Source organism: Taudactylus pleione, unplaced genomic scaffold (assembly GCF_031769625.1).
Source record: "Taudactylus pleione unplaced genomic scaffold, aTauple2 ptg000046l, whole genome shotgun sequence".
NCBI classification, from domain to species: domain Eukaryota; kingdom Metazoa; phylum Chordata; class Amphibia; order Anura; family Myobatrachidae; genus Taudactylus; species Taudactylus pleione.
The window spans coordinates 5,593,237-5,607,067 of NW_028284448.1; the positions used below are offsets into that span (position 1 = coordinate 5,593,237).

The following is a 13,831-nucleotide window of genomic DNA, read 5'->3' on the forward strand; positions in this document are numbered from 1 at the left end:
TCCGTGTTGGTTTGATTCTTCTGCTCACTCTAGTCAGAGTATGCTGCCGTCTATAGCCCCTCAGCAGGTGGTACAGGTGAATAGATCAGTGGCAGTAAAGAAGCAAGGGCATAAGAGAGGTTCTCTTTAGACATTGCCTCAGCATCCTCAGCACACTCTGATACTCAGAGTTCTGGGTCTTACTCAGTGGAAGAAGACCATTAATCCTTTGTGGATGTTCCCTCTTTGGTGAGAGCGGTTAGATCTGTCCTCAATATAGAGAAAGAGGAGGTGCCACCGAAATCTAAGACTCTTTAGACGTTAGTTGGTTGGTAGAGAATATTTTCCTCAGTCTGAGCAACTGACAAATCTCATGTCTGAAGCATGGTCTACTCCAAATAAGCATTTCCATACTACAAGTAATTTAACCTCTCAATATACCATTTGCTCAGGGTGAATGTAGCAAATGGGAAGCTCTGTCATCGGGAGATGCTCATGTGACTAGATTGATCAAGAGCTCTACGTTACCCATTAATGTCGACAGTTATAATGTCAACACTGAACATATCAGCATGTGCAGAATGTTGAGATGTTCACAATGTTAACAAGTGAAATGTTGATATGTGAAACGCTAAAATTAGTGTTTTCATTATCTGGAGCTATTACCAGACCAGCTATGGCTGTAGCCTGGTTAGCCAAAGCTATGGAAGAATGGACGAAGGCTCTGGAGGATAGCATGCCTAATGCTACCAGAGAACAGCTATCTTTCCTCTGTCAAATGCGAGAAGCAGCTATATACTGTATATGGGGGAAGCGGTCATTGATGCAGGTATCTTAGCTTCTAAAGTATCGGCAGCTTCAGTTGCAGCTCGAAGAAACCTTTGGCTAAAAACCTGGAAGTCGGATACAGGTTCCAAGAAAGCCCTGGAATCCTTGCCTTTTGTGGGGAAGGTACTGTTTGGACCAGAGCTGGATGACATAGTGTCTTCTTTGGCAACAAATCTGTGGTGTTGCCACCTACGACTACCCCTAAGTATAGGCATTCGTCAGCTCGATCCTTTCGCCCACAGAGAGGGCAAAGGGGACAGGCTTAGGATAATTCCCACAGGAGATGGCAGACCAAGAAATCCTGGTCAACCAAGCATCCTGCTTCCAAGTCGGATGGTAAGCCCACTGCCTGATGAGGCGGGCCTCCCCCTGGGGGGGTCTCTGGGTTGGAGGCCACTACTACAGTTTTCTCAGGCCTGGCATCAGACCACGACAGATGCCTGGGTTTGAAAGGGGGTCTCTCAAGATTACGCCATCACGTTCCAGAGGCATCCCCCTCAAAGATTTGTTGGTACAACCCTGCCTTTAGACCCTCTCAGGTCTTTGGCCTGGGAGTCTGTTGGGGCCCTCCTGAGGTCAGGAGTCCTAATCCCCGTTCCTGTGACACAACAGGGAAGGGGTTATTATTCAAATTTGTTTTTGATTCTGAAACCAAATGGGTCACATCGCCCTATCCTGAATCTGAAGTCTCAACAGATTCATCCATTTGCCCAAATTCTGTATGGAAACCTTACAGTCAATTATGCTGGCAATGGAGCCTGGAGCTTTTATGGTCTCCCTGGACATACAGGATGCATATCTACATGTTCCTATTGCACAATCCCACCAAAGATTTCTAAGATTGGCGGTAGATCCAGCAACATTACCAATTTCAGGCTCTACCCTTCGGGTATTTACCAAGATAATGGCAGTGATCTCTGCTCATCTCAGACGACAAGGGGAGGATTCTCCTACCAGAGAACAAGATTGCGGCACTACAGTCTCGTGTGCGCAGTCTACTCTGCAAACAAAGTGTCAGTTCACCTGGCCATGCAGGTGCTGAGCTCCATGGTATAAACATTCTATATGGTGGCGTATGTCCAGGTCCCTGCAGCGATGGATTCTGTCTCATTGGGATGGTCCGTATCATCGAATAAAGTCTCAGATGATCCGCATCTCTCCAGAGGTTCGGCTCTCCCTAGCTTGGTGGCTGGAGATGACTCAGTTAGACCAGGGTCATCCGTTATGGGTCCCAGATTGGGTACTCCTCACCAGGGCTGCAAGTCTGCAAGGATGGGGAGGGCGGCACACCTTTCAGGGAAGGTGGACGACTCAGGAAAGTCACCTACCGATAAATATCTTGGAGCTTCGTGCAGTGCACAGAGCGCTCAGTCTGGCGCAGGGCCTTCTTCACGGCAGGTCTGTTCAGATTCAGTCTGACAACGCGACCACAGTGGCCTACATCAACCATCAAGGAGGTACACGAAGTCCGGCAGCCATGAGGGAAGTGGCGAACATTCTGCTGTGGGCAGAATGCCATCTTCCAGCAATCACAGCAATATTCATTCCAGGAGTCCTCAACTGGGAAGCGGACTTCCTAAGTCGTCAGGACATACACGCCGGAGAATGGGCTGTTCATCCGGATGTCTTTCAACTCCTGGTGGACAGGTGGAGAGTACCAGATGTAGACCTCATGGCGTCACGACACAACTACAAGGTCCCCAGGTACGGCTCCAGAACGAGGGACCCCTCAGCCTCCTTCGTGGACGCTCTGGCAGTGAAGTGGAACTTCAGGTTGGCATACTTGTTTCCTCCGATATCCCTCATCCCAAGAGTCGTCAGAAAATTCAAGCAGGAAGGCGGCAGGATGATACTACTAGCTCCGGCCTGGCTCAGGATACATTGGTTCACCGATCTGACATGTCTATCCACAGACAGGCCACTTCCGCTGCCTCTACAACCGGATTGGCTAGTGCAGGGTCCCTACCTATATCCTGATTTATCTCGGCTTGCTTTGACGGCGTGGCTATTGAGGCTTCAGTCTTAAAGGCCAAAGGTTTCTCTACATTTGCGATCCAGACGATGATATGGGCAAGGAAGCCTGCTTCAGCCCACATCTATCACAGGATTTGGCATTCATATTTTCGTTGGTGTTGCCAAACAAAATATGACTCTAAGATTTTCAAGATTTCTAGAGTACTTGCTTTTCTGCAGGCTGGGTTAGACTTAGGTCTGCGCCTGGCTACCTTGAGGGTTCAGGTTTCTGGTTTGTCAGTTTTGTTCCAGTGCAGAATTGCACCCCTGGCAGATGTGAGAACATTTTTGCAAGGGGTTCTCCAACTGCAACCTCAGTTTGTCCCTCCAGTAGCACCATGGGATTTATCCTTGGTTCTCAGGGCGCTGCAGTAAGGTGGAGTTAAGATGGTTGACAGCAAAGCTACTTTTTCTCCTCGCTATCTCCTCAGTTCGTAAAGTTTCTGACTTGGCAGCACTGTCATGTCGCTCTCCATATTTGATTTTTCATCAAAATAGAGCTGTCCTTCGTACTAAGGTGGGTTACCTTCCGAAGGTAGTATCCCGTTTCCATATGAATGAGGAAATTGTAGTCCCGGCTTTTCAGTCTTTAAACCTGTCTACAGGTGAAGCTTCCGTGGATGTGGTTCGAGCCCTTCGTATCTATGTGAATTGTGTTATATGGGTTTCACAAACAAGGCTGGCCAGCAGACAAACAGACTTTGGCTCACTGGCTGCGTACGACTATTGCTCAGGTCGGTACACTGATCTCCCTGTTCCTAACAAGGTGACAGCACATTCTACTCTGTCACCGTCGTGGGCGGTTAGTCCTGGCGCCTTGGCTGAACAGTTGTGCAAGGCAGCCACTTGGTCTTCCGTCCATACTTTTATCAAATTCTAAGCATTTGATACTTTTGCCTCCCAGGATACTTCCTTTGGGCGGCAGATTCTCCTCTCTGCTCAGGAGCATCCCCACCCTTAAGGGAACTGCTTTAGGACGTCGCCAAGGTAGATTTTGTGGACCCTATGGACCCTGAAGAAGAAAAATATTATGGTAAACATACCTCAGTTAACTCTCTTTTTTTCTTCGAGGTCCATAGGGTCCACAGAGCACCCACCCTGACGCACCTGGACTCAGTTGGGATGTGTTCTTTGCATTTTTGTATCAGTGATTCCCTCTTTGTATTTTGAGAGTGTTTCTTGGGTACATTGTACTTCCTTCTATACTTTCCGTCTCTTGCCATTAGGCTTGTTTACAATTTGAATGCCTGTGGCTGGTGGTGGGGTATATAGGGAGGAGGACCAGTGTATGCTGGGAGTTTTAAAGCTGTAGCTGTTTGGTGCAATGGATCTCTCCAAATACCTACCCCCAAGGTAGATTCTGTGGACTCTATGGACCTCGAAGAAAGCGTTAACTGAGGTATGTTATAATATTCCTGCCTTGGTGCGAGCTGTTATATCCATCTTACTAATAAAAGATGAAGAGTCAGCCCCTAAATCAAAGTACCCACTGTTTAAACGACAGAAAGTGGCTTCACCAGAATTCCCTCTATCGGATCAATTAGCTGAACACATGGTGGCAGCCTGGCATGCGCCTGGTAAGAGGTTTCAGCCCCAAAAACGTCTGACCTCATGTTATCCATTTCCTGATGCTCACTGTTCAAAATGGGAGACTCCCCCTGCGGTGGATTTGCATGTTACGCGTTTAATTAAAATTGCTACATTGCCTATCCCTACAGTATCCTCTTTGAAGGACCCTACGGATAGAAAGGTTGAATGTTGCCTTAAATTTATATACACTCTTTCAGGGGCTGTTGCCCGTCCGACCATGGCTATTGCATGGGTGGCTAGAGCTGGGCTGATGCACTTGAAGACTTTTTTCCCTCAGATGCTTCTAGGGATCAGATGTCTTTCGTTGCTCACATACAAGATGCAGCTTCTTATATTGGAGAAGCGACATTGGATGCCAGTCTCCTAACCTCCAGGGTCTCGGCCACGGCAGTGTCTGTCCGCCATACCCTGTGGCTATGCTCATGGAAGGTCGACGCGGACTCCAAGAAAGGCCTAGTAGTGTTACCCTACAAGGGGGAGATCTTGTTTGGCCCACATTTTGACAAGATTGTAACCACATTGGGGGCATCAAAAACTGCATTTCTGCCTTCAGCAACTACTACTGCAAAGCCTCGGACTACATCTTTTCGGTCCTTTCGTCCTCAAGGAAAACCTAAAGGTCAGTCCTTTACCAGGCTTCCACTAGGGCCGCCAAGCCCAGGACCAAGCAGGCCTGAACCACCAGACGCCCTGCTTCAAAATCTGAGGATAAGCCCTCAGCCTGACTGGATGGGCCTCCCTCTGGGGGATCCCAGAGTGGGAGGCCAACTTCTACAGTTTGCCCAGTGCTGGTGTCAAACCACCACGGATGCTTGGGTAAGAGAAGTGATCTCACGGGTACGCCCTCTGATTTCTTCGACGTTCACCCCACCATTTTTTCTACACAGGCCCTCCTTCAGACCCAAGCAAGGCCTTACAAATCCATAAAGCCATAGAGTCCTTGCTGCAAGCAGGTGTAATTGTGCCAGTCCCGCTATCCCAGCGGGGGACCGGTTACTAAACTACTCTCTTTCTGGTTCAAAGCCGAATGGGACTTTATGGTATATCTGGATATTCAGGATGCGTACCTACATGTACCTATAGTGCCCTCACATCAATGATATCTACGGTTTGCTATACTAAAGCAACACTTCCAATTTCAGACTCTGCCCTTTGGACTATCCAGAGCTCCACGGGGGTTTGCCAAAATTATGGCGGTCACAGCCATCTGCGGCTAACCACTGCTTTCCTTCACAAGCACGGATGGTTAATTAACTGGAAAAAGTCCTCCCTGAATCCCTCACAGAGAATGATTCATGTGGGAGTCCTGCTGGATTCTCAGGATCAGAGAATCTTTCTGACATCAGACAAGATCTCCACACTTCAACTACGAGTGCGCAGATGTCTCCACAGTCGCCGGGTGTCGATCCACTCAGCAATGCAGGTTCTGAGATCCATGGTGTCCACCTTCGACATGGTGGAGTATGCTCAGTTCCACTCCAGGCCTTTGCAAAGGCTGATCCTCTCCAGGTGGAACAGATTACACCATCGGATCAAAGCTCAGACAATGGTACTCTCTCCAGAGTTGCGTCTGTCCCTCTCTTGGTGGCTACAGAGATCTCATCTAACCAAGGGTTGCCCCTTTTGGATCCCGGACTGGGTACTCCAAACAACGGACCCCAGTCTCCGGGGCTGGAGCGCAGTGACCGGTCCACACTCCTTTCAGGGTCGCTGGACATCTGATGAATCAACCCTGCCAATCAACATATTGGAACTTCGAGCTGTCTACAGGGCCCTCATACTGGCCCAGAACATACTTCACAGAAAACCTGTACAGGTACAGTCCAACAATGCCAAAACAGTGGCTTACATCAACCATCAAGGAGGTACTGGAAGTCGGGCAGCGATGACAGAAGTGTTACGCATTCTGACAAGGGCTGAGGGTCACCTCCCGGCCATCTCAGCGGTGTTCATTCCGTTCAGATGGCTTTGCATGACTATCTCCCAGACTTACATGCAGGCAGGCCTTACTGTACCGGCTACTGTTACTGCTCACTCTACTCGCTCTGTCGGTCTTTCGTGGACAGCTCACCGTGGCGCCTCAGCTGAACAGGCTGCTACGTGGTCCTCTGTCCATACATTTCTGAGGTTTTATGCCTTTGATACATTTGCCTCTCCGGATGTTTCATTTGGGCGCTGGATTCTCCTCTCTGCATCCCCACCCTTAAATGACTGCTTTGGGACTTCCCCAAGGTCTCCATGTGGAGCCCTATGGACCCTGAAGAAGAAAATGAGAGTTATGGTAAAACTTACTTTTGTTAACTTTCTTGGAAGTCCATAGGGTCCCCAGGGCACGTGCCCTGACGCACCTGGCTTCATATGGGCTATGTTTCTGGTTTACCGGTTTCCAGTCTCCTTCTACATGAGAGTGTGATTCTTGTGTGTAGCAGTCTTCCTTCTCTCTTCTCCTCCTCCAGCCTTTGGCTTGTCACAAACTGAAGTGCCTCTGGCTCGGGGGCAGGGTATAGGGGGTTGGACCAGTGCATCCTGGGAGCTGAAACTTTAACTGTGTGGTGCCCGGTCCTCAACCATCACCTACACTCCAAGGTCTCCCTGTGGATCCTATGGACTTTGAATAAAGAGAGTTAACAAAGGTAAGTTTTACCATATATCTAATTTGTCCATGTCTTGGAAAAAATAAAAATAATAAATTTTTGGCGCTAATTAAACAAAACTGTAAGAATATATTGAAAAATTACACTATGTATGGTGGCTAGTTTCAAGGTAATTAGTGGAAAAGAAACCTAATATACAGAACCAATGCAAAAAAGTGTAAATGCGCCAATCAATACAAAATACCCATATAAGAAAATATTAAATACCGGTAAGGCAGAATAAGTAACAGTCAAGACATACCAATAAAGATAAAATATAGATTTAATGCAAGATATAAATACACATCTTAAATATTAATAGGATTGAATATAAAATCACTGTATTGCAATTGATAATAAATAATCAGAGTATATAACCTAAAAAATTATAGGTCACGCTGGTAAAGCATAATATAATATGAGCCATTCGTATAATTGATCCCAATGATTTCAATACATAGATTAGAAATTGAAAGAGCCTCCTATGGCTAAAAATTTGTTTGATGAACTACAAGTCTCAAAGAGTATAAGCACATTAACGGATCCAATGATTTGATGATTTTACCAGTCAGAGGACCTACACCATGCTATTATTGGAAATCTGAGCCGCTTGTTTGACTCTGAAAGACTTACCCTGGTATGCGCCTGGGGCTCATTGTACAGCGGCGCTGACTGTACCACTCGTCTGCCTGGGCTGGAAGTGCTGTGGCAGTGGGCGCATTTACAAAGATCAGCTCACCAAGGGGCAGATGTATCAAACCTTAGAGCGAGATAAAGTACCATAAATCAGCTCCTAACTGTCATTTTGCAAGCTGTATTTGAAAAATTACAGGAGCTGATTGGTTGGTACTTTTCACTCTAAAGTTTCATACTTCTCCCCCTCGGTGGCTAATCCCACTGCATGTTGGACCTGGGAGCACTTCAATTTATCCATATCATCTGATAAAATCATCAGCTTACTTTATTCATTGGGTCCGTGACTGTTCATTTACTCTTGGGACTTGTAGTTCAACAAACACACTTTCAGCCATAGGAGGCTCTTTCCATTTGTAATATATGCATTGAAATCATTAGGATCAACTATACAAATGGCTCATATTGTATTGTTCTTTACATCATTTTTTAGGGTATATATGTGATTTGCATTATCACTTGCAGTACAGTGATTTTATATTCAACCCTATTAATATTGTGTATCTATATTTTGTATTAAATCTGTATTAACCATCACTTATTCTGCCATACCAGTATTTAATATTTTTTTAATAGGGTATTTTGTATTGATTAGCACAGTTTTATATGTGTTCCTTTTACCTTTCTTCTTTAGTTTAACCTCCAAAGTATAAAGGCAGTGGTGGGATACCTGGCAGCAGGGAGCTAGTTAGGACCAGTAATATGGGGAAACATCTGTGAAGTGGTACCCCAATAGCTACGCAGTGAAGACATCTAGTATTTTGTTCACTGTCTGGTAGGCCAAGGATTCTTTCATTAGTTTTACAGCTCTGCTTTTCTGCATCTCAAACAGTTCTTTAACCTTGCGTTGTCCTACTGTCTGTTCTAAAATGTTATAAACCTCACATTATTCCAGTGGCGTAACTAGGGTATTTGGAGCCCAGGGCAAATTTAAAAATGGAGCCCCCTCTAGGTGCATGTGCCGAAAAATGGGCGTGGTCACTTAAAAATGGGGTGTGTCAACATTACACACCCCTTTCTCGACACTCTGAACATTCCTTTCCATATGCACCTTAACCCCAGTAGTACCCCTTATACAGTACCCCCAGTATGCAATGTCCCCAGTTGTAGTCCCTCTTATGCAGGCCCCTAGTAGTGCCCCTTATACAGTACCCCCAGTAATGGTCCCCCTTATGCAGCCCCTCATTAGGTCCCGTATACAGTACCCCCAGGATGCAATGCCCACAGTAGTGGTCCCCCTTATGCAGCCCCCCATTAGTTACCCTTATACAGTGCCCCCAGTAGTGATCCCCCCCCCTATCCAGTGCCCCCAGTAGTGATCCCCCCCTATCCAGTGCCCCCTGTAGTGGTCCTCCCTATTTAGTGCCCCCAGTAGTGGTTCCCCCAGTGCAGTGCCCCCAGTAGTGGTCCCCCCCGATGCAGTGCCTCCAGTAGTAGTCCCCAGAAGAATTCTCCCCTAGTAGTGCACCCAGTAGAGGTCCCCCCCCGATGCAGTGCCCCCAGTAGTAGTGACCCCCCCCCCCCTCCGATGCAGTGCAGACACATACAAGTAAAAAAATATATATATATACACTTGCATGTCAGTCCTCCCGGGCTGGTGCACTCTGCATTACCCACTGCAGGAGCCAGAAGGCAGAGCTCATGAGTGAGCTTCACCCTGGCTCTTGCAGTGTGTGCAGCAGCCAATGAGAATCTGTCTGACTCTCATTGGCTGCTGGTTAACACACACATCGTCGTCACGCTGGCGGCGATGTGTGTGTAAAAATGCACCAGCCTGAGGCCACCTCCCGCCCTCCGCCTGGCGCTATTGTGTAAGCACTCAAGGGGAGGGAAGGGGCTCGGCTGTGCAGCACAAGACGATCCTGTGTAAATGTGTAGCGCTGACCGCACTCACTGCGGTCGGCACTACAGTGGCTAACTAGGATGGGCCGGTAACGTGGCCGCGCCGCTGCCGTTCCTACGGCACCCACAGCACGTGTTACGGTGGCCCTGTCCTAGTTATGCCACAGCATTATTCTGACACAGCACATATATGTAAATACCTGTATGTGCAGAAATAATAGTTACAGCAGGGGTATTATAATTATTAATTATTAACCTTTATATAGAACTGTCTATAAAGCAAGACTTTACACAGAGGGCCTGATTCAGAGGTGCACGCTATTGCAGCTACAACTGATAGTATTCATACACAGATGGCCACCAGCTGCAGTGCTCATCTGCCAATGTGCATATTAAGACACACCATTGAACATTGCACCAGCCATATGGAGGTGCAGATCATCTGCCTGTGTTATTGCAACTGCAACAAGATACACAGTCGATGACAGTGACTTGCGCATAACACCAGCTTCTGGCTAGCCATTCCCGTTACCTCCCAGAAGTGCCCAGTGAAATACTTCTCCCTGCATCCAAATTCATTCTGCGACTCCTGGTGGTAACAATAGGGAAGTATGCGCAGTGCGACTCACATCATACTTACCGACGTTTGAAAACTCCGCTCCGGGATTAGCCCGGAGAGAAGATGTTGCTGGCAGGTTTGGGGGGCAGGCTCGAACTGTAGACGTCATTAGACCCCACGCCTTTCTGGGAAAAGGCCAATATTTGTAAGTCTGTGAGGAGGGGGTGGGGCTAAATGTCATCATTTTAGCCCCGCCCCCTACCTGCTGACCCATAAAATCTCCCCATCCTCCCACTTCACTAGGAAGTGGGAGTGATATGGGAGATCTGCCCACTCTTCTGGGAGCCTTTCGTGACTTCCGGGAGTGCAGGCAAGTATGACCCCGATGCATGTGCAGACTGAAACCATGGAAAACTTGCATGCAGCTTCAACACTGCGTACACCTCTGAATCAGGCCCTGAGTGTTTAATCATTCACAACAGTCCATGCCTGAATGGGGGCTACAGTCTATATTCTATACTACACACAAACCCTAACATTAATCTACCAGTAGGAGAATAAATGCTGAGCAGAAGATGTGAGATTTGGGGGACTAAGGGGGAAATTTAATAAAGCTTGGAGGGAAATAAAATTGTGAGAGATAAAGCACCAACCAGTCAGCTCCTAACTCACTCTACAGGTAAAAAATGACAGGATCTGATTGGTTGGTGCTTTATATCTCACAATTGTATCTCTCTCCAAGCTTTATTAAATCTTCCCCTGAGCCTTGCCCCATGTAGCATGTTTGCTTTATTTTGGCTCTCATACGAGAGCATCTTAGCTCTTCATATAGTTTTACTTATGCTGGGTACACACTAAACAGATATATCTGCAGATGATGGTTCTTCATACACACTGACCAACCATCATCTGTGTTCTGTGTGTTGGAGGGGGCAGGTCCCGTTGTACGAGGACGCGTTGCGCCCCCCTCTTCGCGGCTGCTGCTGCAAGTGTACGGGCGGTCAGCATACCAAACAACCATTGTGGAGTAGCTTTATGTTTGTATTGTATTTCAGGGCAAAATATAATCTACAAGGAAAGTAATGTGTATGGTTCTTATTTGCCTGTGCAAGCTGCACTCATGCTGTACAGACATACATTTCAAGAATGATCTAATTTGTTAATGTTTTTCTTTCTTTCAGGAGGCAGCCAGTATGATCAGCAACATGTTGTCTTGAGCCCCGTTACAGAAGGCAAGCTCACCCAGCTGTGGGAAATGTGTGTGCTATAACCAGACACTGCTATGGACCTCAAGCTGCCAGTAAAAAGACACTCATTGCATTGTTGGTGCTATGCACTGTCTGACTGCACTGCTACTGGAAGCGCCTTATCCTAACTCTTACAGAGGCCATGTTTACTACACAGCTGAGGATGCAGAGGTTTTACCTGGTTACAAATTTGATGCTACATTCAGATGGATCTCAATTAACCTGCATTTGTTGTTTAAAACTTAAAGCCTATGCAGTGAAATTTCATTTAAACCTTCTGGCACAGTCCTGTTTATTGGGCTAGCCAAATGGATCCAGTGACCTGCAAGCCTAGGCATGTATATAGACTATATGCGAGGTGACTAGATTCAACTACAGACATTTTATCATGGAAAATGTTATCATCTCAGAATGATATCAACACTATTTTTACCATAGACATTCAATCATAATTAACAGTATTTGTGTGCCTTAATCGATGCTCTCAGAACCTAATAGTGTTCACCAGCACTGTGGAGCTATATAATCCAGAAGCCAATTACAGTTTACAGGATGTGTTCTTCTCACATACATCAAGCTCAACTCAGCATAGCCTTGAAAATAATAATGTGTGTTTTGGACCTATTATTCAGAATTCTTAGGACTTCTCAATAAGAGATTTTTGTTTAGTTTGGAACATCATTCTTTATAAATTTTGAAGTACATTTATTTTCCCCACACTGCCTCTGGTATTCCCTTCCACATTAAATGGTTTAGCAGTGCTCTCTACAGTGATGCTAGGAGGAAATGCTCAGTGACCATTTCTGCTTGTCTGACAAGATAACGGAGTCCAGATCTCATATCCCAAACCTTTGTGTTATGCTTATAATATAATGATATATTACCCTGTTATTATTCTAGTTTTTACATCTGCAATAAGTTGTGCTGCTCTGAAATATGGTGAGTAACAATGACCAGATGCCTTGGCGGAATCGGTATGAAATACCGCCGGCCCTCGATTACCGGCAGCGCCTGGCCAACAAAAGCAGAGTTCCCGGCAGCGGAAGCCCGACAGCGCTGGAAATCCCTATCGTCGCTAAGATAAGTATAACTAACCTAACCCTCCTAGGGGTGCCTAACCCTAATCCCCCCTCTAAGTGCCTAACTCTAACACCCCCCACTTCCCCGCTGCCTAAACCCCGGGGGGGTGCCTAACTCTAAGTCCCCCCTCTAAGTGCCTAACCCTAAGTCCCCCCTGGAGGTGCCTAACCCTCCCTTCCCCTAGCCTAACCCTCCCGGGGGGTGCCTAAGTCCCCCCCCGGGTGCCCTAAACCTAACCCCCCACCCGTGGCTGTCCGTTCACGCCGCCCGGCATCACTTCGAACGGGATGCCGGGCGCCGGTCTCCCGGCGTCGGAAAAATGACAGGCGTCTAGACATAGGCACCCGGCATTTCACCCTCGCTGGGATATGACAGTCGGGAAGCCGGCTGTCGTTATTAAGGCAGCCGCTTTCCCGATTGTATACCGCCTTGGCAAGTGTCACATTTGAATGGTATATTCTGGCATATACAGTAGTACTACTGTTAGATAAAAGTGGGAATTGGATCATTTGGGCCCTTTGTGTGGTGTCTTGTGTGAATTCAGAGCCAGGCTTTCTAACACTCTGCAGTTTCTGTAATCCACACATTTAAAGAGGCAAAGTGACTGTAATGTATGCCACATTAACATTGCGTAAGTGACTCCTATAACCGATCCTAGACAAAGTCACACTTATGTGGCGTAGCACTGATATGAACTTGGCACCTTAACGAGAGACTTAACTATAACATTACACTGGAATTTTAAAGCTCTATTTTAGAACATCACAAGGAAATCTATAAATGGTTTTATTTAAACAGAATAATAAAAAAAAACATACCTCTATGTGCCTTACCTATTTCACCTTATGTGAACCAAAAACTACTAATGTGTTTTTCTAGGATACTGTGTATGTCATCCAGCAAGATGGGAGTTGACTACAAGTAGTTCATTTTCTGATGTTTCTGTACTTTTCTTTTGGTGGATTTTTTTTATATACATATATATATATATATATATATATATATATATATATATATATATATATACAGAAACGTAACAATTTTGAAAAATAAATTAGACAAATATTCTCAATAATATGTGTTTTATTCATTTCAATTCTGTTAATTATTCGGTCCAGACATCTCTGACTTTATCCTTGGCATCTTAAACTTTCCTGAGGACTGCTAAACCAAAAATATGAATTTGTACACAAATCTATATGTGAAAGTTTCAGGAGATAATCAGCACTGAGAATAGTTTAGTTGACAGTGAGACAACATTTCATTGGGCCATTATACCCTAAACATATTTTTTAGACTTGTGAATGTTATTAATAGTTTTTGATGTAAGGCAGACTTATATATTAGGTATAACAGAACAAAATGGA

General features: G+C 46.0%; 1 protein-coding gene across 2 annotated transcripts in view; it reads left to right on the plus strand.

Annotated features, from left to right (window-relative positions):
• CRYBG1 (crystallin beta-gamma domain containing 1) overlaps window positions 1–13,518 on the plus strand; it is a 396,888-nt gene extending 383,370 nt beyond the window's left edge. For both annotated transcript variants that reach the window (XM_088460440.1, XM_088460441.1), the window contains one exon: window positions 11,319–13,518. In XM_088460440.1, the coding sequence (XP_088316566.1) occupies window positions 11,319–11,407 (89 nt within the window). In that variant the 3' untranslated portion in view covers window positions 11,408–13,518. The remainder of the gene's footprint in view (window positions 1–11,318) is intronic.
• The last annotated feature ends 313 nt before the right edge of the window (window positions 13,519–13,831 follow it).